Raw genomic sequence first — 27220 nt, 5'->3', positions numbered from 1 at the left:
TCTGGTATGGAGCAATATTGGTCTCATAAAACGAGTTAGGAAATTTTGCTTGTGATTTCTGGAAGGATTTGTGAAAAGCTGGTATTCTCTAGAAATATTTGGTGGCTTTCCTAGTAAAATCATCTGAGCCTGAATTTTTCTTTGTGAGTAGTTTTAAAATTATTAATTCAGACTTTTCAGTTGTTGCAGGTCTGTTAAAGTTACATTTTTCTTCTTGAGTCAGTGTATACAATGTTTTTCTCATAGATTAGACTGTCATTACTGTGGAGGAGAACCAAAGAGGAAGTGCCATTTTCTATTTTAGTTTTTGTTTGGGGGCCACACCCAGCTATGCTCTGGACTTATCTCTGGCTCTACATTCAGGAATTATTCCTGGCGGTCTTGAGGGACCATATGGTGTGTCAGGGATCGAACCCAGGTTGGCTGCATGCAAGGCCAGCACCTACCAGCTGTACTATAATAGCTCCAGCCCCTACAAGTCTGTCCGTCTGTCCTTCACCCCTCCCTCCTTCCCTCCCTCCCTGTTCATAATTTGGTTTCAGTCATACAGTGTTCTAGCACCCATCCTTCTAGCAGTGTACATTTCCCAGCACCAGTGTCCCCCAGTTTCCCTCTCATCACCTACCACCCCACCCATGCCCTGCCTGCCTCTATGGCATGCATTTTCTCTTCTTTCTCTTTCAGAAGTGCCATTTTCAACATCTGTGCTATCAATATGATGTAGTGCTGTTGATACTGATCTCGATCACTTGCCTTTTCTGGTTTCTCCACTAGAATGTTCTAGAATGTTACTCTTTTCTTCCCTACGTAGGAGAATTTGCATTGGCATCAATACTGAGGGCTTGTCTGCGAAAACTGCTGAATGAGGGGGGTGGACCACATTGCAGGAGGTGTTTATGAGGGGGCACCAGAAGTCGGGAAGCTCTAAGAAGCCTCCACCCCTCTGCATACTTTGGAAATACAATTTGAAAACTGCCATGCTATAGGCACCATAGCATTGATGAGTCCAGCGTTGAGCGGGAAGCCCAGGAGCAAGGCACTGATGTTCAGAAACTTGGTGGAGGACGCATAGCTCTGCGCCCCAGTTGTGACACCCACCATCTTCCTGTCCCTCGTACACATCCCCACCACAGTGCTCACACACACACAAGCAAACACCTGCACACATACAAGAGATCCAACCCATGCCCACTCACAGACTCACTGACACACATTCACAAAGTCACATACTCGTTCATTCACTTACATACACAACGCTAAGACATCCACTCACTCATGCCCATACACTCAGAAAGTTACTCTTTATACTCATTTTCTTTACTGCCCTCTTTTTTATTTTAATTTTTTCATTTTTTAAAAATTTTGTGTTGTTTTAGTTATGAATACTGTGCTAAAAATGTTCAAAAAGAAGTTTTTTTAGGGGTTGGAGCGATAGCACAGTGGGTAGGGTGTTTGCCTTGCACTCGGTTCACCCAGGTTCGATTCCCAGCATCCCGTATGGTCCCCTGAGCACCACCAGGGGTGATTCCTGACCCAAAAAGCAAAAAAAAAAGGTTTTCTTAGAGGAAAGTGTGCGTGAAGATTTTTGTATTTCACCCTGGAACCATTAAGCCCTTCTTAAGAGATTAGTAACATGTTCTTCAAGGTTGAGCTGTGTGTGTGTGTGTAATTTTTAATTTTTTTTCCCCTGAGATTGGTTGCCTTCTACTTTAAACCCCATCAAATGTGGTGTGCTACTCTGGCTACATCAGTGGTGTAAAGTAGGAGATGCTCCAGGAATTCTAAAATTTAAAATAAGGTTATACAGCAGCTTCACTAATGCATGAGGCTTATTGGAGCCTGTGGAGAGCGGCCCTAAGCATGTTTACTGCCCTCTTTGGAGAAAAAGAGACCTCCTGTGTGCAGCTCATACATAAAAGGGTGGGGAGTTTGGCGCCATCCACTTGAAGGCAGAGCATCTCCGTAACTTACATGGACTTTGTATGCAAGGGAGAGCTGCCTCTTGATTCATTTCAGCTCTGTAATACCATTATGAACTTCTGGCAGTAGGAGGAAGGAAGCATGGCATGAGAACGGTGGTAGAGGGTCTTCGGCATTGTTGGGGGTGAGGGAGCAGTACGTCAAAGCCATGATTGTTACAACTGTTGTAACCCTGTTACCTAAACTATAATCAAAAGGAGAAAGATCGTGTATATGTGTATCAGGAGAGACATTTTGTATTAATGCAGCTTTTTAATTCTCTTTTCCATCTGCGTCTATGCGTGGTGTCAGGGATCACACGCAGAGCCTCACATATGCGCAAGCAGTGCAGAGCTGTGTCCCCCCACGTGTCTTAGCACAGCTCTTAGAATCATTTTGCTATTTATGTCTCCTTTAAAAAAAATCACTTTATGGAAAGTGCATGTTCACACTGCCAAACACAGATGAAAACTAAAACTTAACATACTGTCTGGTTTCTCTACAGGAAATTGCACAGAGTTTAAAAGATGAACAGAAGAAAGTACCTTCAGAAACTTCATTTTCAGAGGTTCGATTAGAAGAAGCAGGATCCAATAGCCTGACAAAATCTAGTATGTTCTGATGTTTTGACTTCCAACACTGATTCATTAATAAACTCTTATAGCCGTGTTCCAGGCATGAAAATCAGCTGTGCCTTTGAGAAACCCACACTTTAGAGGGGGATGGAGGATGGGCGAGGTGATTGACAAGCCACAGATGTAATTCAGCAGTGAGAGGCATACACAGGTCTCTTAAATACGCTTGAACCGTGGGAAGATGGAATCAGGTTCATACAACCCCAAGTTTTCTTTAATGTAATTTATTCTTTAAAAACGTTCATCTAAAGAAGCATTTTAGTTTAAAGCTCTCCCATAGGAACAACACTGAAACACTACACAAGTATTTCGTGCTCTTGGAAAAAACCTTAAGTTCAATAGTTCCTGTTTTCCTTTTCTTCCATAAGTATATCTGGCAACCCCCAGGTCTCCTGTTAAGGCTGTGTAGATTTAGCTTTTCATTGCGGGGTGGGGATGGGGGCGGTTAGGCATACCTGACTCTGTACTTGGGTGCCATGTCGTGCCAGCGTTGAACTGGGGCAGGTGCCTTACTTACACCCTGGATTTTTTCTCCAGCTCAGATCTAACTCTTTTTTAAATAAATGTACTTAATTTGGATATGAAAAGTATTAAAGATTTTCAATATACAGTAAAAAGTGACGAAATAACATCTGTAAGCAACCTTCTTTGACTTTTGGAGGCTGGAAGAAAGTGAGACCCAGCAAGTGGGGATTGGTGGCACACACTGAGTGGGCTGTCAGTGAATCAGCTTTGAGTCCACTTCCTGTTTAACATGGTCTTGTTCTCTTGCCACTCTCTCACTGCCATCTGTCTACATTGATATCTGTTTCCTTCTTACCGGTGGCATGGTATAGTCTGTAATCAGTGTATGCTTTTGGTTTGTTCTAGAAAGATTATTGGTCTTGGTTCAGGAAATGTAATTGGGGCAGAATATGATGTGAGGGTGAGAATTCTGTGTTTTTATTCATGTGGGTTTTCACTTCTGTTAAGTCTCCCCCGCCACTGATGGAGGTTTTTTGTGGCATTCCTTTTAAAGTATATATATATGTATATATACATATATATACATATATATGTATACATATGTGTACACTTTATAATATATATACTTTATTTAAACACTGTAACAAGTTGTTCACAGTACAGTTGTTGATATTCACTATTCCAACACCAGTCCTAACATTGATGTGCCCCTACCTCCACCAGTGTCCCTAGATTTCCACCCACCCTCCACACCTGCTTCCTTAGCAGGCACTAGTTTACTTTATATTTCTTATTGCAACATATATCTTGTAATGGTGTTGGCTAAAATCATGACCTAAGGATTTATTGAGCTGTTAGGTGCAAGCTGGGCCTTCTGTGTTATTGTTTTCACTCACTGAGCTTAGTGGTCTTGCACTTAATTTTCTCATCTAATTTTCTTGTTTCTCCTGGGCTGTCAGCTCTGTGAAGTTTGGAGATGTTGCATAGCCGTGTATGTGGCTGGACTCTTCAGGGGGTGTGGAGCTGGGACCATCAACTGCATGTGTCTCTTTTTTTTTTTTTTAATTTAATTTTTCATAAAGTTGTTCACAGTAACTGATTACATTCAATATTTCAGCACCAGTCCCACCACCATTACACCTTCCCACCACCATTATTCTAAATTTTTCCACCACCGCTCAGGCCTGCCCCATAGGCAGATGCTAGGTAATTTATTTTGTATTGCTTGTTATGAATAGCATGAGAGGTTGCGTGGCTGCTTTTGTGGCCATGCACTTCTGGAATGCATGTGTGCCTCTTTGACCTGTCTGAAATCAGTCCTGCAGCTTGGGTTATTTCTCTGGCAGTGCCAGGAGCCAGATGTCAGTGGGCGGAACACTGGGCTTGGGGAGGGCGGGGATTTGGTCTGCCCACATTCCTCCTAGGGTCCAGAGATCCTGGCCCTGTGGCAGCCAGGCCTTCCTGAGGTAACTCAGCCCCTGGCATCTCCCTCTTAGGGCCTTTTGATTAAAGGGGGGTTAGGATTTATGACTGCCTTTAGCTATGGGGTAGGTATGAGTAAAAGCCATGTAGAGTTGCCAGGCAAATAAGATAAATCTCCACATGTGTGAAATGTATCTTTATTTTTGCCATTTGGGTTTTTAGGTTCAACGGAATCTCTCAATCCTAAGCCACAGACCACAATTTCTCCAGCAGATCTTCATGGAATGTGGTACCCCACAGTTCGGAGAACTCTCGTCTGTCTTTCCAAATTGTACAGATGCATAGATGTACGTGGATAAATTCCCCCTTACTGTAAATTGCTTGCTTTCTCACTTAAAATGTTTTCATTTTATTTTGAGATCTCGGTATAGTATTTTGGTATTAAATTTAGAATCATGATTTTTAGATCAGAGAGAAGTTTAAGGTCAGTCTAACTTTGGACTAATTCTGGTGTGGTATTCGGGGGACGGGGCTTGCTGGGGATTGAATTCAGAGCTCTTGCATGCAAAGCATGTGGCACATTGAACCCTCTCCTTAACCCATGATTTAGGGATTCTTAATCCGTAGACCCTTAGAATCTGCTAATGGACTTTGGGAAGTCTATGAACACCTTGAAATTGTAGGTAAAATTGTGTGTGCATGATGGCATATGAGTCTTTTTGAAGACACATGCTTTTTTAAAAATGTTTTTTCATAGAGATTTATGACAAGTTAAAGACACATGTCTTTTAATGCACATGTCTTAGTTTATAGGTTAGAAAAAAAAGGATTACGAAAAGTGATCTGTCTAATGTCACATAGGTATAATATGCGTTCAGTATTAAATGCAACTACTTTAATTTAGTTCCATACCCCACCAAAGTCAGCATCTTTAGCAAGCAGTGTTAGGATCAATGTCTTACTAGCCGTAGACCAATTAGAGGGTTTTTTTTGCTGACATTAGCAGTACCTTTTTAAAATAACCAACACACAATATTCATTGATTTCAGGTAACAGTTATTTTAAGCATTCCAGTTTCCTAAGATTACCAATCCATGAAAGACCAGACTTGTCTACATTTATTTTTCCATCAGCAGGTGGTTTGCTGCCAAACTAATTTATAAAACCTCAATAACTTCAGTTTACATGGAAAAGAAAATAAATTTGGGGGATGGGGAGGGAGTGCAGAGATACGCATATGCCCACCTTGGTTCAGTCCCCATGACCTCAGGGCTCCTTCAGCTCCTGCACTGTTGCTAGGTAGGTCCCTGAAGGCTCCCAAGTGTAGCAGGGGTGACCCTGGGGGTTCCCAGCATTCAAAACTCTGGCTCTGTTGACTTGAGAGTTGCAGTGAGTTAATCCCAGCCATCCCCCCTCCCCTTACGAGGCCCAGTCCCCCATATTTTGATGATTGCAACCATAGAAGGACAGAAAAAGAATAGTGATAAATAATAGTAGTCATGTAATTGATTGTTTTGTTTGTGTCTGGGCAACACCCAGTGACATTCAAAGCTCATTCCTGGCTGTGCACTTAGGGATCACTCCTGGTGGTGCTTGGGGGACCACATGTGGTTCGGAGCATTGAACCTGGGTCATATGCATGTAAGGCCCGCTTGCTGCCCACTGTCTCTCTGGCCCACATTTTTAAAAATTATTTAAAAATGTTTTAATCACCACGAGTTACAGTCATGTAATTAGTTATTGAGATGCCTCTGCTTCTTAGGGACATGTGTATCCCCTCCTGTTATGGGGATGCTTGTACCCCAGAGTCTAGGGACTGAGCCAGGCTGCACAGGTGTTTTATTAGCTTAGTACAATACCCATTACTTGGTGTCTGTTAAAATAGATTACTTAATGGAGTTTATACTTGGTTAATTTTGAAACTCAGCTGAAAAGTACTTTGACCAGTTCTTAACTTTTAGGGGTAAGGCCAGGTCGCTTTTATAGTGTTAGCCGTCTCCGCCTTCTTACCCAGCCTGGTGATGGGGCAGCTTGGGCAGGGACTTCCCACCAGGGAGTCAGGATCTGAGGGGCATATTCCACAGAAAACCCACTTAATTTCCCGGATCCTAAAGAAGCCTCTTTTGGTGCCAAATAGGGATTCTGGCCTGTCGGCAGGCGGGTCACTCTGTGGCAGGTAGGAAGTCACTCTGCCTGCTCTTCTTATGATTTCTGTTTAAGTATTTGTTTATTTGCGGTACTGGGAATGGAACCCAGGGCCTCACCCGAGCCAGGCCTGCCCTTGAGCCACATCCTCGGCCCCTCTTTTTGTTTCATGCTTATTCTCCTCCTTACCAGTGAGCCTTGCGACCTTCACTTTCCATTTCTCATCCTGATCTTTCCCCGAATCAGTCAAAGGGAAGGACAAGTGCAGAGTAGACCACGGGCTAGCTGAGCTGGGGAAAGACAGCCTCTCCGGCTGAGACACACAGCCCTGCGCCTGTCTGCAGAGCCCAGGCAGAGAAGAGGGAAGAGTAGCAGCAGCCTGTCCCAAGGCTTAGGACTGTGGCCTGTTTGTGGCCTTCAGGGGTGGGGGTGGACAGGGACAAGGACGGGGACAGGGACAGGGAACAAGGAGACTGACTAGAATCTCACCCAGACCCCTTGCCAACCTCTAGGAAGGAGGCCAAGTGGGCAGAATCGAGTGTTAGACTTCAGGGGCCGGAGAGCGAGCATATGCTTTGCATGCAAGAGGCCAGGGTCAGTCCTGGCACCGCAAGGCCCCTGGGCACCACCAGCAGCAGCGACCCTGAACGTGGAGCCAGGGGTAGCCCCCAGCACCAACCTGGAGGGTCTGCCCTCCAAAGAACTATTTTGTAATCGTCGATTTTGTGTGTGATGTATCATCTATTTTGTAATACTTGATTTTACTTTTGCTATATATGTTTTATAAGAATTTCAGTACCTCTTTTAGCATTCCATGATTTTATTCATTCATGCTATATTTCAGAATTTAGGCTTATTTTTTATTTATTTCGGGTTTGGGGCCACACCCAGTGGTGCTAAGGGCCCTGCACTTAGGAATCACTCCTGGCAGTGCTGGGGGTGGGGAGCAGGTGGGGAGTGCTGGGAATCAAGCCTGGCTTGGCCGCCTGCAAGGTAAGTGCCTTACCCCATGCACCATCTCTCTGGCTCCCTAGGTTTTTATTTGTTGTTTGCATCATTGTACAGTTTTTGATTTGTTTTCAGTAAAACTGACGCAGTGCTATGTACATGAATCTGATAGTCCCAACAGATTACATTTTTAGATGCAGATTTATGGAGCAGATTTGTGGGGAAGTTGGCTTTTATAGATCTGGTAAAACAGCACACGTGAGGTTTGTTGGCGGGAGGGCCTGGAGAGGGAAGCACCACTTGTGCCTTGTGCCCCTCCACTGTGTGGCCGCCAGGAGCACGGAATCCCGGGCCTGACGGTTGCCGGGAAGCCTGGTGATGCCATTGCAGAGCCATGTGTCAGGGTGAGAAGCTCCCACGGGACTAGGAAACGCCGAGAAAAATAGTACCAGTAAGAAATGAATCCAACAGAAGGGGGCCTGCAAGCATTGTCTTTTGCTCTCCGGCCCTGGTTGGGTGATTTTTTGGTTGGAAGTCGAGTTTATAATGTTTCTCTTTTGTTCCGCCAGAGGGCAGTGTTCCAAGGACTCTCCCAGGAAGCCTTGTCTGCCTGCATTCAGTCCTTGCTTGGAGCATCGGATTCGATCAGCAAGAACAAGGTTTGGTGAAATGTTAGGTGATGCGTCTTACCCGTAGTCAGTACTGTCGGTTGCATAGCGTATTTATTTGTAGACACAGAAAGCGGTGGAAATTTTTAATATGATTTAATTTTGAAGCTGTTTTAGAGAAGCTAGTATTCCATTCCAGTGCTTGGTAGAGACTGTGCCGTGAGTGCTGATTTTTTTTTGTAACATCTGAAATGCACTTGGGGTATAGTTCTGTAGGATAAATGCTTTTGGTTACAGTCTTGGCCGCTGAGGCTGTACTGAGCCACTGTTGGCCTGGAATACTGATGGTGTTTTCATGGAGATGTAGCAGTTTCCTACTCTTCTCCCCTCCCCTCCCTTCCCTTCCCCACCCCTCCTCCTGCTTTACTCCCACCAGGAGTGATCTCCGAGCACAGAGCCAGGAGTAAGACCCAAGCACAGCCAGATGTGGTTCCAAAGTGAAACAAAAGATCCATGAAAATGGCTTAATGTATTGCAGAGGATATGTTTTTAGTTTTGTTTGGCAGGAGTGAGAGGTCATTCTTACCAATACCTGTTCTCTTAGCTTGGTGCTTGGGAACTGTCTCCAGCGGTGCTTGGGGGATTGTGCAGTGCTGAGTATCAAACTGGTGCCTCTGGCATGCAAAGTTTTAATTAAGCTGGTTGAGTTCTCTTTCTGGTCCTTAGGCTTTTTTGTTGTTGTTGTTGTTCTTTTGGGGGTCACACCTGGTGATGCACAGGGGTTTTTCCTGGCTCATGCACTCAGGAATTACTCCTGGTGGTGCTCAGGGGACCATATGGGATGCTGGGAATTGAACCCGGGTCAGCGATGTGCAAGGCAAACGCCCTACCCGCTGTGCTATTGCTTCAGCCCCTGGTCCTTAGACTTTTAAGGCAAGAAATTGTTTATATTTAATTCAAGTATCTAAATTTATCAGTTTGCTGATATATTACTTGTTGGATTACAATAGTTTAAAATAAATCTATTTTATGCTACTTTTGCTTATTGGAATTCTTTTGAAAATAGAGCAAATATTAAAAAGGCATAGTGTTTTCTACTTATCTAATATTGTATGTTCCAGGGTACAAAGTGAGCTTCCATCAAATAAACCATATTTATGTAACTAGCTGATGTGTTTATTTAGAAGGTGGAGAGAGATTGACCAGGGAGAAATCACTCGGTGATAATTCCTTTCAAGTTCACATTGCTTACTAAAGGACAACTTGACCCTTTGCTCAGTGTTGTATAATCCCATCAGAAATATTTATCACGGAAGATTTTCGTCTTGAGTAGCATCAAGAAAGAGCCAGTTCAGCATAGCTCTTATTAATATAGACACTCTTCTCTGAGATGAGAGCTATGGATATTTACTATTTTAGGGTTGGGTTTGAACTTAGGGAACAAACTTTGAATCATAAGACTTTGTAGATGAGCCTAAGGGGCAAATGTGACCTACCTGGAGTGTAGGTGGTCACCATGACGTTGGTGGTAGGATGACCCAACGTGGTCAGCCCAGAGAACTTGGGTTTTGGAGTTTCTTTTGTACTTGTGTATGACTATGAATATTTCTGATGATCTGGATATTGAAACCTTCTTGACTATAGTTAAAACCATGCAGCACAGAAACACAAAAGCTGTGAGAGGTCAGTTGAATGGATCTGTGCTTCTGTTCTGTACAGTCCTAGGACATATTACCTCGTCTGCATCTGCACCAAATGAAAATAGATTTGACCTCTCTTTTTTCATTTGCTTTTTGGGTCATACCCTGCGATGCACAGGGTTTACTCCTGGCTTTGCACTCAGGGATTACTCTTAGTGGTGCTCAGGGGACCATATGAGATGCTTTGAATCGAACATGGGTTGGCCATGTGCAAGGCAAAGGCCCTATCTGCTGTGCTATCACTCCAGCCCCTAACCTCTCTTTTTAAGTTGCGTTCTCACTTTTTGTCCGATTTGATTTTTCTAGAATTAGTTAGTGACAATGTTAGTAAGTTTAAAGCAAGGTTTTATCCAGATAACTCTTAACATGGGTATTTTGGAGAAAGCTCTCTGTGTAATGACTTTTTGCAATATAAAGTTAGGTAAAGGGGCATAAATCAAGGTAGACTAATGTTGATAAATAGATTGTGTTTCATGGGCACTTACTTTTATTTAATCTATGATAATACTAATTTTTCTGTCCTACACTTTAGACTCAGATTGATGGACAACTTTTCCTAATAAAGCATCTTTTGATTCTCCGTGAACAAATTGCTCCATTTCACACTGAATTCACCATTAAGGAAATTTCCCTGGACCTCAAGAAAACTAGAGGTATTTTATTGTCCTGGCTGGCACAGTTGGATGAGTCTGACCTGTCCAAATGTGTCAGCACAGGTTATAGGTTTATTTTATGTTCATCTGCAATTTTTTTGCATGCTCTGCTTGCTAAGCATGTTACTTGTTTTTACTAAGCTGAACTATCAACACCCTAACTACAGCTATCTCTTTGCTGTATTTTCTTTGTGAAAAGAACTGTATCTGAGCCTTTCAGTTTATAAGTGGCATTACTTTGCTAAGACTCTGCTATATATTGCCATTGGTACTTAGAAATAGAAACTATGGACCACAGAGATAGTATGCAGAGAGCATGACACTTGTCTTGCACTTGGCCAGCCCTGGTTTGGTCCCTGGTACCATATATGATCCCTGAGCACTGTGGTAAAAAGAAAGAAAAATCTCTGTAGCAAATACAGTGCTAGCAAATTGGGATGGTTTTAAATACTGAGTTTCTTGGTTGACAAAGCCAGCTGGGTGAAAATGAAGGATGGAAGGCTGATCCACGCGTGTGAAACGGAGGTGGGTTCTGTTCCTGCCCCTTATTTCCTGGCTCTAATTGTGGATGAGTGTGTCAGTTAAGGTTTCTTAAATTTTGTCCACTCAAAATCCCTTTGCACCTAAGAAATGTTTATGCATCCCCTGGCATATCCATTTGTAAAGTAGCTATATGAATCGGACGTTTGCCAATAGCAAGTCATAAATTTATTTTAAAACATGGTGTATTTTTATTATCCGACCCGATATGGATTCTCATACCACAGTTTAAGAAACTAGGTTTTAGCTAAGTTACCCCAGATAAGTGGAGTATGATCTGCTGGTCTGGTTGTCAAGATCATTAAGAATGAAAATGGGGATCAGAGAGACAGTGCAGGGGTAAAGCACTGATTTTGCATGTAACTGACCTGAGTTCAATCCCCAGTATCACTTAGGGTCCCCTGCATACTGCCAGGAGTGATCCCTAAGTGTAGAACCTTGAGCACCACCAAACAAACAAGAATTAAAATGTATGGAAGAATTGTATGTTGAAGTGCGTTATAAGCTCAAGGTGCACAACTAAACTGAGTGGCACTATTCTGCTCTTGTGTAATTGGATCGTTGAGTTGGTAATACCCATTGAATCATCTTTCCCAGGATGTCATTCATCTTATTGATTTGTCTGACTGATTGAACAAGAGACCAAAGTTGTTCTGTTCTGTTCTCTTCAGCTGTGGCCAGGACTTACTTCCTGGATCTGGCTCTGTGCATAGGGATCATTCCTGTTGGGACATAGGGGACCATATAAGGTGCCAGGGATTAAGTCCAAGTCGTACCTGTACAAAGCAATCACCACACCTACTGGAGCGTCCTCTCCAGCTCAAAGTAATTTTTTCTCAGATAACTTAAGACTGTTAAGATATACCATAAATAACCTTTGTTTTCCTAATTATTTATAAGATTAGTAAACTATCTTTTCTCAGCCATTTCCAAGAGAATTAAGCTCAGATACATAAGCTATTGGTTGTAGAATTAAATGAACTGTTCTCCAATGTAGGAGAACTGAGAAAATAATCACTTAAATTATGGTTTAGAAGAACTCTAAATATAGGATTTCTAGAGGTAGCAGATTGTTCATTGCCGAAGGACTGTGCTTATGATTCTATGCTCATAATGCACCTGAAAAGCAAAGTGGTTTCATCACATCATAATAAAATAATTTACTCTTTATCTTTTCCTAATGCTTTCTTCTTTCCACCACAGAGAATGCCTTTTGGGCTTGACGGGGTTTGATTAGTAAGCCTGTGTGTTATTTATATGCTCGGTGATTGTATTTAAAAAAAAAAAAAGGAGAAGAAATTTTAAAAAAAGTCAGCAGTCAAATTTCCTGGTCTTTGCCTTTCACAAAATGCATCATTTTTTTAGACCTTATTCTCATCAAAGGCTTCCAGATCCCAGTCACTAAGAGATTGATTTCTTTCTTTCCTTTCACTGTGAGGTGTTAGAATGGTGCTCTTAGCCTTAAAGAACACCAGGTGCTGATAATCTTTTAAGTGATGAACTAAAGCAGAGTTGATTGCATTTAAAAAAAATTTGAAATAGAATTATAATTTATTGCTGCTTCTAGTTCTAGTTTAGTTTCATTGAGGTGTGAGAAAATAAGATACCCTAAAACATCGACAAAATTTGTTTTCACTAAGGACCGAGTATCTTGATGGTAGAGCACATCCTTTGCATGGATGAGGCTCTGGGTTTGATCCCTAGCACTGCCAGAAAAAAAAAAATAGGAGGTATTTCACTTAAACGTCATGGAGAGTACATATACTGATTTGATTCTAGTGATATCAGTCTTTCAGCTCCCTTTGTAGAAAAGGCAGAGCCATTTATTTACATTCTCCTCTGAGTACTGATTTGAGGGCAGGTTCTTCACTAAGGCTAGAGTCAGGCGATCATTACTGCTATGGAGCGCACTTGCAAAAGCAGTATCGAAGCTTTCTACTTTGCTTTCTCCACTTGGCAAAGTAAAGGGGAGAAAGGGTCTTTTCTGCTTGCACTCGATGATACTCGATGATGATACTCGCTGATGATACTTGCTGATGATACTTGCTGATGATACTTGCTGATGATACTCCCTGATGATACTCCCTGATGATACTCTCCAGCTTTACTTTTAAACCTCTAACCTCTTACAACTAACGTATCTTATTGCATTTGAACATTAATGAGACCTGACTTTAGTACTTGGCAGATTCTAGTTAGTATGGAGGTTGAGGGGTAAATATGTCCTTTTGGTGTTTTCTTTCTGGCTGACACATTAGTTTATTCACTCTGCTTCAAATGAATAAATTTTTGTGCCAGCCAGAAACTTCATAACAGAAGCTGGGTAAGTACATTATTATTATTATTTTATTATTATTTTGCATTGTAAAAACAAAGCAGTGAAATTTTAAGGTATTGCTTATCATTTTCTTTTTTTTCCTACAAGTGAATAATTAAGATGAATAGTCATGTCACAGTTGTGACTTCTAGATAAGAACTTGTGGGTACTGTCCCACCATTGGCGCTTGTCTCACCCTTTTTCATTCATGGCGGCTATTTGATGAAAATGAAACCACTTTTGCTTTGTGGTGATGAAGAGCTGAGGTATATTTGCTCACTAACTGAAACAGTCACTCACTCTTTCTCTTGTAACTGTTCACCGGATGAGTAATTTTGTTTTACAGATGCAGCATTTAAAATCCTGAACCCTATGACTGTTCCAAGGTTTTTTAGACTGAATAGCAACAATGCCTTGATAGAATTCTTGTTGGAGGTGAGGAAATGGACTCATTGTTTGGGGGTGGGGGGTGAGATCAGTGACATTCTTTATGCTTCTGGTAATTTCTAGGCAGATTAAATAGGAGGAAACACTCATCTTCTTTTTAAGGGTACTCCTGAAATAAGAGAACATTACCTCGACTCTAAGAAAGACGTCGACCGCCACCTGAAGTCCGCCTGCGAGCAGTTCATCCAGCAGCAGACCAGGCTGTTCGTGGAGCAGCTGGAGGAGTTCCTGACAAAGGTACCGTAGCGCGCATTTGCTCACATGATTTTGAATTCTTCGCTGGATTTCATTTTGAACTACCCTTTTGTGAAAGGACTTCGCAGAAGGAGGCAGTAAACTCCGTCTTCATAGTCCAGTCTGGGACAACACTGTTTCCTGCCATGGAACTTTTTGGTTTGGACTTTTGTAGATGATTTGATTGATCGGGGTTGCATTGGTTTATATCATCATGGGTTTCACATGTGCTTTTCGTACTTCTTCAAAAGTATGTTGTCAGCCCTGAGCCAGAATGCCCAAAGCCCCCTGCCACCAACTGCTGGACCCACTCCACCCTTTGTGCTCCTGGTACCCAAACCCTTTGGCAAGACAATCTTGTGTCACTAAGAAGAAGAATGTATGATAAGGCTAACGATAGTGGTCCCTTGGTTTGTGATGTTCTCGTGCTGATGCGCCTGTGTTCTGGGACTGTCATTTCCTTCTGGGTTAGACCTGCATGGCTGTGATCACGGTCCTACCGACCATGCTTCACATGCTTTTTCTCCTTTCCATTTTGTGTGGACAGTTGATAATTTATATCACCGCATTGTTCACAAATACAGAGATTTTATTATAGTCTGTTATTTGGCTATTGCCAGCATGAGAAAAACTGAATTATCATTGCCTTGGGGGCTGGGGCGACAGGGAAGGGCCTGTACCTAGCGGTGCTCAGGGCTTATTCCTGGCTCTGCGCTTAGGGCTAACTCCTGGTAGGTCTAAGAGGACCATATGGGGTGCCAGGGAGCAAACTCAGGTCAGCTGTGTGTAAGGCAAACAGCTAATCCACTGTACTGTCACTCTGGCCCCAGTGTCTTTTTTTTTTCTTTTGCTTTGCTTTTTGGGCCACACCCAGCAATGCTCAGGGGTTACTCATGGTTCTGCCCTCAGGAATTACTTCTGGTGGTGCTTGGGAGACCATATGGGATACCAGGAATTGAACCTGGGTCGGGAGTGTGCAAGGCAAATACCCTCCCTGATGTACTATCACTCTTGCCCCGGATGTCTTTTTTATTTCAACTGAATCATTTAAAAAAATTCTTTTAAACTTAGACTGGAGCGATAGCACAGCGGGTAGGTTTTTGCCTTACATGCGGCCGACCTGGGTTCGATTCCTCTGTTCCTCTCAGAGAGCCTGGCAAGCTACGGAGAGTATCCTGCCTGTACTGCAGGACAGAGCCTGGCAAGCTACTCATGGAGTATTTGATATGCCAGAAACAGTAACGATGTCACTGTTACAACAGTAACATCTGTAACAATGTTACAACAGTAACTGATGCTCACTCAAGCAAATCAATGGGCAACAGGAGGACAGTGCTATGACAGTGCTACAGTGCTATAGATTTCTATTTATTTTATACTTCCTTTATTCCCAAGCCATACGTTTTGCTTCTTCAGTTTCTTCTGTGCAGCTTCCTCTTCAGGTCCAAAAAAAATTTTTTTTTTAAGGACCAGGGAGGTAGCTTGTAGTTCAAAGGGCAGGAGCACAAAAGCCCTGTATAGCATCCCCACCAGTCTTTTAAAAATTTTTTTCACTAAGGACTTACATCATAAAAGTGTTTTTAAAGTCTTTGAATCTCTAGTGTGTTAAGAATTACATTAGGGAACACCTTTGAAAAATTAATAATATGAATGACACAGTTCACAAATTTATTTCAGTCTTAAATGATCAGGAGAGACAGGTAGGCAAATTATGTTAAGATTTGTTGCTGATTCCATCAAAACTAATAAGGTTTGTAATAAAGACTGATGCTCTCTTTTGAAATAACAAAAACCAGGGGCCGGAGCAATAGTACAATGGGTAGAATGTTTGCCTTGCATGAGGCCGACCTGGGTTTGATTCCCGGCTCCCCATATGGTACCCTCGGTGCATGCCAGGAGCAGTCCCTGAGTGCTTAGCCAGGAGGAAGCCCTGATTACTGTTGGCCCCAAAACCAGAAACGGCAAGTGTTGGAATAAAATAACACTCACATATCTCTCTTTTCATTTACTATTGGTGAATACAATTCAGTAGCTTTTAAGTCTGCTTCTCATCAGGCATTGGGAGTGTGTATTTGTGGTTTTCTCCTACCACATGCATTTAAAAGAAGGGTAGTGATAATGTCTCTTACCAGGCTTTGCTTTCTAAGAAACAGTACCAGGTGGGTTGTGGTGAGAGTGCCAGCGGTAGAGCATAAGCCCAACCTGGACACGGCCTGGGTTCCCCAAGGGTGGTCTCCTGAGCTCTGGGTTGCCTGAGTACTGCACTGTAGGGCCCAAATTATGAGTATTTCTGGGCATTGCCCTGGGGCCCTCACCAGTGGGATCTATTTAGGCTAAACAGATAAAACCCCAGACTTTATTGTACTAATACTCATTTTATTATTTTCCTTTTTTGTTTTTTTTTCTGGCCATATCCATCAGTGCTCTAGGGTTACTTTTGGCACAGTGCTCAGAGAGCCATGCAGTGCTGGGAACTGAGCCCAGTGCTCCCACATGCAAAGTCTGCCTTCCAGCCTTTTGGACCATCTCCCTGGCCCTGGGAATAAGCATTTTCTTTCAGGCAGTGCTTTGCCATATAATTGCAAGTTTATTCTTAATATTTTTAATTTCCTCAGCAATTCCATAAACTCAGTTTTGTTTTTTTTTTTTTTTTTTCCCTTGCTATGTTGAGTGTAATAGAATTTGACTTAAATCTAATTCTGTTCTCAAGGAGTTGGAACCTACTGGGAAATCAAGGTTGGAAAGTATGTTAACATGTATATAGCAGTGGGCATGGGTTCATCCTCTAGTGTTTTCAAAAAAGACAGTACTAATTGGGGAACACTTTTGAAGAAAACGAGGCTTGAGGTTTGATTGAAAGATAAGCTTAGTATCTAGGTGGTATACCGAGATGAATACATAAGTAATTGTAAACATGAAGTAGATGCCGTTATGAAGTTGGTTAAATTCCACTTTGTTTTCCTTTGGTAGTGAGGGCTGGGGGTGTCCTGACCTGATCCACTCAAGGATCACTCTTGGTGGGGCTTTTGGGAACCATATTGGGTGCCTGGGACCTACCTTGGGTCAGCTGTGTATAAGGCAGTAAGTGCCCTACCTGCTGTCGTATCTTTTAGTCCCAGTTGGTTAAATTTTGGAACAGTTGGTGGAATAATAGGTAACCATCACTCTCCAAATGTTCTGGACACAGAACAGTGTTCAGAACTGAGATTTAATGGGGGGGAGAAAAGTATTCAGGACATTCTGTTCTTCTTTTTGCAAATATGGACACATTAGTATGTTTATTTACACCAGGAAATGGTTGGGATATACATATATATTCTAAATGTGAACTTGTTTTTCTTTATTATTGTCTAATGCGTCTATAATCATTCATATGTTTCACTTTAAAACGGTCACATGAAAATTTATGATGCAGAAAGTACTTGAGTCAAAGTAGAAACTGATGGTTTTATGTACATGGATAGCAGAGGCAAAGGACAAGAATGGTCTGGGGTACTAGGTTGGAAGAAATGGATTGAGGGTGGAGAGATCTGAGTTAATATATCCTGTCTGTCCCACCATCAGCTTTTATATTTGTGTGGCTGCTAGAGAAGCACCAGGAGTTGGTGCTGATTAATTTTTTTGGGGGGGACTTGGGGCCCACTCCCAATAGCTCTCAGGGCAGCGCCTGGTGACTGTGAAATACAGGGAATAGAATCCCATCTTCCCACATTGCAGAACTCAGCCCTTTGCGCCATCTCCCTGGCCCTCAAACATTTTTTTCTTTTAATGAGACTGTGTAGTAGCCCAGGGTCTTGGCTTGGACTTTGGACACATAACCATAGCACTGTAGCACTGTCATCCCGTTGCTCATCGATTTGCTCCAGCGAGCATCAGTAATGTCTCCACTGTGAGACTTGTTACTGTTTATGGCGTATTGAATACTCCGTAACCATAAAAAAAAAAGAATTTATTGTTTCTATCCTTTCCCCCCAAGCAACACCTTACTCTCCGCCATAATTTGCTGTCTTAAGAACATTCTTATCCAAGCAGCCAAATGTGCGGTTTTTGTTTTTGAGTTTGGATCTCCCTGCGGGTCTTGAACTGTGGAAGCATGACTAGAGGGGAACATCCCAGTCTGACTCTAGCGTGAACCCTCAAATCTCCCTTTTTTTTTTCTTTAAGTTTTCGATTTTATTATCGTAAAGTTGTTCACAGTAATGAACTACACTCAATATTTCAACACCATTCCCACCACCAGTACGCCTTCCTGCCACCATTTTTTGAATTTTCCTATCACCACTAAAGCCTGCCTCACAGGCAGATGCTAAATAATTTATTTTGTACTGCTTGTTATGAATAGTATTCACAGCTACGTGCTCCTGGATATCTAAAACTTTAAATAAACTTTAAATAAATCTCCGTGGTGAGCTGCTGTCAGACTGCAATTCTGAGATTCATTTGTGAGTCTCTGGATCATGGCCATTAATGTGCTTAAATGGTGACCGGAGGCAATTTTTGGGCATGACTGCCAGAACACCTGATGGGCGGGTAGGTGGGGAGAGATGGCCCATACCCGCCTCCATGTAGCCTGGAGTTTTCAGTCACTGGTCTTGCATACCTGGGTTTTTCTTCTGGAAGTTTGTGACTGCAGGGGGTTCATCTGGAGTAGGCGGAAGAGAACATTTGCTCCATCTGTTGTACCCCAGTGAAATCAGCATGGCACTGTGTCCGGAGACATCTCTGTGGCGAGCAGCTCTCTTCTGAGATTCATTTATGAGTCTCAAGTCAGCTTTATGTGCCTTGAAAACCTTTGTTTTCACAAAATTTTCACAGCATTCTGCCTACAGTGTCATAAAGAAAGGGACCCTTTATGTATGTAAAGGAGATTTCAGCCTGCTGGAATACATTTTTTTCTAAAAGCATAAGTTAAAATTTAATATTAACATAGAAAGGACCTGATGTATTGATATTTTTGCAGGTTCTCTCTCGTCTTACCTTGAAATGATTCAGGCAGATGATGCCTCTCGTGTGTGTGTGTGTGTGTGTGTGTGTGTGTGTGTGTGTGTGTTTGTGTTAATACCCTGCATACTTTGAAATTATAAAAGAAATTTTGCTGCAGAATATTATTATTATTTAAAGGACTGATAGTGCTCTTTGGCTTTTGTTTTTTAGGTGTGCATTTGATTATTGTTAAGTTTTGGTCATGCTGAGTGTCTTTTAGGAAAAGGACTGGCTTAATTTGTGGTGATCCCATGAAACTTCTTTCCTTTTGTCTTCAAGGTTTCAGCGTTAAAAACCATGGCCAGTCAGGGAGGCCCCAAGTATACTCTCTCCCAGCAGCCTTGGGCACAACCAGGTATTTATGCTTTACTGTTTGGGGTTCCCTTGCATTGGATGCTGACTAATCGGTGTTAATCCTTGCTCGGATAACTCAGGGTCAATTCCTTCTGTTGTCTTTGGTGACTGCAAGAGGTACTTTAGGGCTTGACTGGCCGACACTCCTTGGATTTCAGCAAGCATGCCAAGGAAGGAACCTTTATGTATTATATATATCCCCATTGAAAAAACAAACAGTGATCTAGGAATCACATGGGCTACCCTGGCAGTGCTGGGAGGGGCCTTCAGAATTGTACCCAGTGATTTTTGGGGGGACTCCGGGTGCCTGGGATTGAACCCAGGTCAGTCATATACAAGGCTTTAGTTAAGACCCTTCTAGTTTTCTCCAACCTCATCATCTCCCTGGCTCCTTTTATGTTGGATGGGTGATTAGGCCACAACTGGACATGTTCAGGGCTTTCGCCTGGCTCTGTGCTTGGGGATCATTCCTGACAGTGCTTGGGGGACCATATGCTGTGCTGGGCATCAAACTTAGGTTGGCTGTATGCAAGGCAAACTCCTTACCTGTTGTACTGTCTCTTTAACGCCCCTCCCCATTTATTTATTTATTTATGATGGGGCTGTTGGTTTGGTTGTGTAGCTTTGGGGTATTTTATATTTTTATATGCCTTGTATATTTGTCATTTATCTAATGTATAATGTGCAAATCCAAATGTGTTTTTAATTGAAGTATTAACAGTAAAGCAAAACCAGGGATACATAAACTAATCACTGGGGAAGTTGAACCATTCCCATCGGCAGTGGATGTCTGTTTGCCAACTGGTGATTTTCACAGTCTTGGCAATTTTGTGTATCTGAAGGCAAATCAAGTGTTTTTGGTATGCATTGTTAAATATTTAAGTGAGTGTATGTCTTTGGAGTTATTAGTCTTTTCCTTTACAACTTCTTAGATAATTACCTCTTAAATATTTTATACAGATTTCTACTGTACCATGTATCTCCTTCAGAGATAGCACATAAGATACATAATTGTTTTAGTTAACAATTTTCTGGGATTCTATTCCCTTTCTGATAGTACTGTGAGACATAAAAATGGATTTTAGTTTCCACAAATATGTGTGTGGGTTTTCTGTTTGTGCTTTTGGCATGTCCTCTCAGGAGTCTTCCTCTTACTGCGACTTAGTTTTCTCTGCAAATGATCTCCCACCACTTTTACTTTTCCATTCGTATTCCACAGGCATGGTATTCTACCCCCTGTGAATGGCCTGAAGCATGTTGGGGTGCCTTATTCCTCGGGATTAGAATCTTGTATGTGGTAGGACTTTAAAGAGTGAGATTTGTGGTTAAACCTGATAAATAAGAAAATCGAAAAAAAATCTTGGGGGTAAAATAGACTCTTGCCTTTTGCTGTTTTTCTCTTCCTTTATTCCCCCCTGAATTAAAATGGAAATGTGTTTTCTCTTTTCCTTTGTGACACTAATAAAGTTAATTTCTTTTCAGCCAAGATCAGTGAACTTGTGACAAATGCATACAAGGTAATAAAAGCAAAGCTCCCTCTGACACTGAGAAGCATGTCCTTGTACCTGTCCAATAAAGACACTGAGTTCATCTTGTTTAAACCCGTTAGGGTGAGTATAGTATACATCATTTAAAATAAAAAATTGTTTTTTACCCCACGGTTCACAATGCTGAGAGGTGGGTTTCGCTCATGACAGAATCTAGCATCGCACAGCCCCTTTTTTTAAGAGTGTCCACCTGCCTCCGCCATATCCCTGTTGTCTCCTGCTGTCCTTCCACCTTCCCGCCCTCTTCTGTGGTAAGCAGCTACAGAAGGGAAGGAGGTTCTTGGTTCCTGTTGCCCTTGGGCGTTTGTCATTCTCCTCCTGTTTCATTATATGCCGCTTGTGAGAGGTCACTCCCTCTGCCCCTCTCCTCTGACCCACTCAGCACGACGCTGTCCAGCCATCCGTGGAGCAGCAGTGCTCTGTATTCGATCACTGATCTGCTGTTCGCTCCTCTCTTTGACGTGTTCTTGCCTTACTGCCATTTTCCTCTCCCTTTAGACATTTAAAAATCTCAGTGTACTACTTTGGTGAAGTTGATTAATTATTAATCACTGTGATTATTAGAACTTATAAAACATGCCTCTGACCCTCCAGCTCTCCCAGTTCTCATTTTATGTTCTTGGTTGCCTTTGGCTGTAAGTTAATTTCTATCATAAAGGAGAATTAAATAAATTACCAACAAATCAGATGCTCATGTAGGATAGTGTCTGACTCCTGAGCGTCACTTCAGGAATTCTGTCCCATTTTACTAGTGAGTAGTGGTTGTAAATGACCAAGGGATTGAGTATGGAGCAAATTTAGGACTTATGACTTGCATCTCTGGGTTGAGCCTGCATCTTTCCCCAAGGCCCTGTTGGACATTTTTTGAAAGTATAAATTATGTGTCTGGGAACTTTAAAAGTATGTATTAAAATATATATTATATGGCTGGGAACTGGTATATTATATGCCTGAGAATCTTTTATGTAACAAATTGTTGCTGCAGATTCATAGTATTCTGGGGGCGGGGAGGGCCGGCTGGCACGGGGGTGGGGGTTGGTGGGGGGGGTGGGTGACGACAAGGTTACCAGGGTTCAGTTTTTCCCAGGAAATAATGTATGGTAAATCTTGTCTTGTGATAGAGTGTGAAATATTAAGTGCAGAGTAGACATTTTTGGCATTCCCTTCAAATATGTATTTTCTCTTTGTTTTTGCAAATATTATTAAAATTTAACAATCTTAGTGCTTCATGTTTAAGATGATGGCTTATCTTTTCAGTAGCTCATTTAATATGATCTCTTCATTCTCAGAATAATATTCAGCAAGTATTCCAAAAGATTCACGTTTTGTTAAAGGAAGAATTTAGCCCTGAGGATGTCCACCTCATTGCTTGTCCCTCTATGGAACAGGTAAAGATAATCTAAAAACACTATTTATCTTATTCCTTCTTACCATTGTACTTGAGTAGATATGATATCTTTGAGCAGCCATGTTTTTAATTTTAAAAAATTGTTCATGTTTTGGTTCCATGAGCAAAATTTTAAACTGCAAATTGGTCTCATACTTTTGGTGATTGCTTTAGAAATTCGAATTGCTGCTGCTTTCTGCTATTGAAAGTTGTGTGTTTAAGATAAACGAACTGTTTGTGAAAGATTCAGGCAGTATTTGTTAGGTTGCTGAATAATTTTGTTTGAAATATGCATGAGAGATCCGCATTTCAAATGAGAAAAAGTAAGTTATTTTAGGGATTTGAATAGATGTTAGAAGTGCTTGCTTTCTTCATAAATTAAAAAAAAAAAAAGCTAAACATAGAACTGTGTGTTTCTGTTATTCTTTTAAATTGACTTAGCCAGTTTTCATGTAGAGGTTGTGGGATGGGGGTGGGGAATGGTATTTTATTCCTGGCCTCAGGTTTAATGGAGTTTCGCTGTTTAAAGCACAGTAAGGACTAAGCATTGGGGAGGTGGCCTGACCAGGGTGGCTGGGATGTGTGCGTAGGAACAGGAGACCCTTGTGCCCAGCTCTCAGTCTTGGGAGGAGTTTACAATGTGAAGAGAAAAAGATGGGGTGGGAGCTAAAGGGGACAGGGGAACTTTCCTTTTTTTAAGATGTAATTCATATGTCCTAAAACGAATCCTGCCCTTTGAGCCATCTCCCCAGCGATGATACCCGCTTCTTCCTGATTCGATCCAGGGTTTGTGTCTTTGGAAGGGAAATGGGTTCTTTGTGTCTCCCTGGAAGCACAAGCTTGCCCTGGAGTTTAGGGGATGATTATTTTATTTCATAAAATGGCTTTTACTGTGTGGGAGAGTTCACTGGCAGGTTCATTCTCCGCAGGTTTCTTTGGGGCCTGTGCACAGACCACAGGTGTACCGGCAGCCGCTCCGCCTGTCACCAGGGTCCCAGGCCTGTGTCTCCTGGGGATGGGCTGCGTGTCACTCGCACTCCTCTTAACTGAGTCTACCATGCTGGGCCCTGATTAGTGGGTGAGCTGAAAGCCACTTGTGCTGTTCAGTGTGTCTGGGAACCAGCTTGCACACAGCTCTCCTCAGAACCCGAGGCCTTGGAAGGGTGGCCTTGAGGAGTCGGCGCTGTCTGGCCCGTGGCAGGCTGTCTCTGTCAGTCCTCCCCATCCTCACTAGACTCGCCGTGAGACTGGGGGACTGCTCCTCGCAGGCTGCCTGTGACTCCTTCAGAAGGCAGGTCAGAGAGCCAGGGAGATGGTGCAGGGATGAAGATGTTGGCCTTACACTCAACCAGGCCCGTTTCTATCCCCAGCACCACATAATGATTCCCCCAAGCCCCGCCTGGAGTCAGCCCTGAGCACATGGGCGGGAATAAGCCCTGAGCACCACCTTGGTGTGAATCAGTTAGAACATACTCAGAAAACCAGCAGCACAGCTCCGCCCTGTGACTGCTCATCTCTCCACACTCAGCCTGGGCCTCCCTTTGGGGTTCAGAGCATCTGCACAGCTTCCTTGAACGCAGGGCTCCAGGGCAGAGCTAATCACCTCTCGCTTCACTTTGCAGGTGAACGTCCTCCTGTCAGCGACTAAGTAAGCAGGCCGCTGGCGTGGTGTGTCCATGGACTGTCCAGTGGGGGCGGCCAGGAGGCCGGAGGGACGCCGAGGCCTTGTGTGGGAGCTTGTCCTCGAGAGCCACACTCGCGTGCTGCTCAGTGTTGACCAGAGAGTGAAACTGAAGCCACACCTTGAGAGATTGGTCCTTCCCTTTAGAAAACATCCAAATGCCAAAGATGCATCATCTCTGGGCGATGATGCCTGCCTTGTTGAAGTTAGTCGCAGACCCCCATCGTTCCGCCGTAGCCCTGGTAGGCCCACGGTCACATGGTTCTTAGCAAAAGATGTGCAATGAAAGTAGTTTCCAAGTGCTTAGTGCAGAGAAGAACGTTACAGAAACACAGTTTGTTAGAAGGCTTCTAAGGTTAAGGTTTCTCCGAGCGTGAAACACAGCAACACTTTTCACCACTGAGCATTCCACAGTGACTATTGCTATATCTTTGTTGTTGTTACTTCCCGAAATGTCATTTCCCCACTCTAACGTGATGTTTCCCCTCCCTTTGGAAGTGTTCTCTCTGGGAACTCAGGGTGTTACCTGGCAGTGGGGCTGATCTGAGGCTGTTTCCAGACGCGAGGCCCTCGTGTTGGAACCCTGACTCTGCACCCCTTGAAGTGTGTAGGTGCAAAAATATTCAGAAAGCCCAGGACTGCTGTTTCACACTCTACATGAGAGCCACTGCCAGTGAGAATGTGTGAGGCACAGCAGTCAGTGTTTGGGAGTGGGAAGGACCAGTTCAAGCGTCTTAAATCGCCAACACGATTTAAGGAGAGGAGGCAGCCCGATGGGCAGCAGACCTCATGCATGAAGGCCAGGGCCCCCGCCTCCTGCCCGCTGGCTTTATTTCAAAGGTTCTTTTGGGAAGGGGCTGTGATGTGTCCCAGCCTCGTGGCTCTCTCCCTGCCGCAGCAGAGACCCGAGGATGGAGACCACGTGCCCCTTAAACCACCCACGCGGGCAGGGAATATCACGGGGTACATGCAGGCATTGCTTGGCCAGTACCTCGTTCCTCATGAGATGGTGTTTGCTTTGATGTTGGAGTGGATGCTTGCTGTTTGGTCTCAAAGGAATTTAAGTTATCTCAGAGACACATGTAGACATGGAGCCCGAGGCGGCTGGGGAATGAAACCCCAACACCAGTGACGGGCAGCCCGGGATGGGTACTTAGTGTGCTTCAGCTGCAGCCTGCCCATCCCTGCACGCATTTTCCCTGCTCGGAAGTGTTCTCTCTGGGAATTCAGGGTGTTCCCTGGCAGTGGGGCTGAAATCACCGTTTAAAGCTGGTGACCGGTGTCGATCTTTAAAGCTTAGTACTCTGTATTATGGTCAAAAGGGTCCAGCGTCTTTCTCTGACACGAAATTAGTGAGTTAGGAAGATTGTACCTACTTCCACTTTTAAATACACGTTTGATGAACTAAAACACTCAGTTTTGTGTATTATATGTACATTTGATTTTTTTAAAATAGCCTTTCCAAAGAAATGAGGGCATGATTATTGTATAATACTATGACTGGCTTAATTGATGTACAGTCCAGAGTGTATTCTTAAGGGTAAAAATATCTGACAGCGCTCTTGTCAAATTCTTGTGTTTTGAATGTTATTTCTGAAACACTGAAATATCTTACAAAGTGCTGCATAGGTACTAGTGATCCAACTTGTTTGCTAAATGAGTATTTGTTTAAATCTGTACAGTTCAAGTGTTTACTTATACAGAGTGTACATACTTTCAAATAATTAATTTAAGATGCTTTATATTATTTGCTAGAAATTGTTGTTTTTAATAAATGTGGATTTTTAAAAAATAAAGTTTTTTGCTTCCTACACTACAGTGTTGATTTTCCTTACTTTTTTAATTGATGTTTTTGAGATAGCTCATAAATTCATGTCGGTCTAAGAAATAAAAGAGATCCTTTAACTTGTTCCCATACTTTTGGTTTTTTTTTGTTTGTTTGTTTTTGGTGATGCTCAGGGATTCCTTCTGGCTCTGCATTCAGGAATTATTCCTGGTGGTACTTGGGGAACCAGGTGGGATGCCAAAATGGGACCCGGGTCAACTTCATGCAAGGCAAACACCCTAGCCACTGTACTAATGCTCCAGACACAACTTATACCCATTTTCTGGAACAGATCACAAAACTAATGTACCATAATTAGGAAGTTGACATTGTTACACACCACCAATCTTCTGCAGATTCCTCCAGTTTACTTGAATTATTTGGATTTTTTTGTTTGTTTGTTTTTGTTGTTTGGATTACACCTGGTGGTGCTCAGAGTTTACTCCTGGCTCTGCACTGAGGACTTACGCCTGGCAGTGCTTAGGAGACTGTATGGGATGCAGGGATTGAGTTCGGTTGCCCAAGTGCAAGGCGAGGGCCCTACCTGCTGTATTCTCTCTCCAGCCCTTGAATTATTTGAATTCTTTCTGCAAGATTGTAAAAAACTAAGGCTCGCCGAGGGGTGAGTGCACTCGCGGGCTCTCCGGGCGGCTCTGTCTCACCGCCCGCATTCGGTGCCCCGGAACTGCTGTGTGTGCTGTCGGTCAAGGGCAGGCGACAGGAAGGAAGAAGGCCAGACTGATTGCTTGATCAGTTTATTTCATTCTCTCTCTCCACTTCTCTCCCGCTCTCAGTCTCTCTCTGGATCTGTGGATCTGGCCCCTGTGGATCTGGCCCCCGTGGATCTGGCCCACCAACCCACTCTTACAGCCTAGTTAAATCTCCACAGCATGAGGGGGTTGGGGCATACACATAGGTGTGGTCCCCATCAATAGGGTAAGGTTCCTTTTCCTTAGGGGATGCTTCTCCTAGGGCTTAATTCTCTTTCAGCAGGAGGATCCACCCAAGGGTGGAGTACCATGAATGTGTTTCTCTTCTCCTCAGCCAGCAAACATATAAGAATTCATAATATTAATTATTTTGTATGGACACAATAAGAGATGCATTAAAGCTTATAGAATTGCTCTCCTGGGGCCATCTCAATCTCAGACTACAGTGCTCAGGCCAGATCAGTTTTTCCTATCCCTGGCAGGGTCCTAGTCTCATAATTACTATTGGATCATGACAGCATTTGTCCATGATCAAGCTCTTAACTTATAGTTAAGCATTAGGCACTTTGGCCAGGCCCATCTCGATGCCAGGGTAGCACACAACTCACCGCTTGCCCTGGGTCCTTCTCGTCCCACGTCGGGGACCCTGCTTTGGGGTGC

The 27220-nt window shown here is 43.0% G+C and overlaps 1 protein-coding gene across 1 annotated transcript in view; it reads left to right on the top strand.

The window, feature by feature from the left end:
* COG3 (component of oligomeric golgi complex 3) overlaps window positions 1–25838 on the top strand; it is a 64485-nt gene extending 38647 nt beyond the window's left edge. The window contains exons 14-23 of the mRNA XM_004604579.2: window positions 2465–2570; window positions 4704–4828; window positions 8144–8233; window positions 10415–10535; window positions 13739–13827; window positions 13942–14076; window positions 19336–19411; window positions 20893–21020; window positions 22247–22345; window positions 23967–25838. Coding sequence (XP_004604636.1) covers window positions 2465–2570; window positions 4704–4828; window positions 8144–8233; window positions 10415–10535; window positions 13739–13827; window positions 13942–14076; window positions 19336–19411; window positions 20893–21020; window positions 22247–22345; window positions 23967–23996 — 999 coding nt within the window. The 3' untranslated portion in view covers window positions 23997–25838. The remainder of the gene's footprint in view (window positions 1–2464; window positions 2571–4703; window positions 4829–8143; window positions 8234–10414; window positions 10536–13738; window positions 13828–13941; window positions 14077–19335; window positions 19412–20892; window positions 21021–22246; window positions 22346–23966) is intronic.
* The last annotated feature ends 1382 nt before the right edge of the window (window positions 25839–27220 follow it).

Source organism: Sorex araneus, chromosome 1 (genome assembly GCF_027595985.1).
Source record: "Sorex araneus isolate mSorAra2 chromosome 1, mSorAra2.pri, whole genome shotgun sequence".
In the NCBI taxonomy this organism is placed as follows: Eukaryota; Metazoa; Chordata; class Mammalia; order Eulipotyphla; family Soricidae; genus Sorex; species Sorex araneus.
Note: the sequence above shows the minus strand (reverse complement) of the source record. Positions and strands in the feature narration are given on the sequence as shown.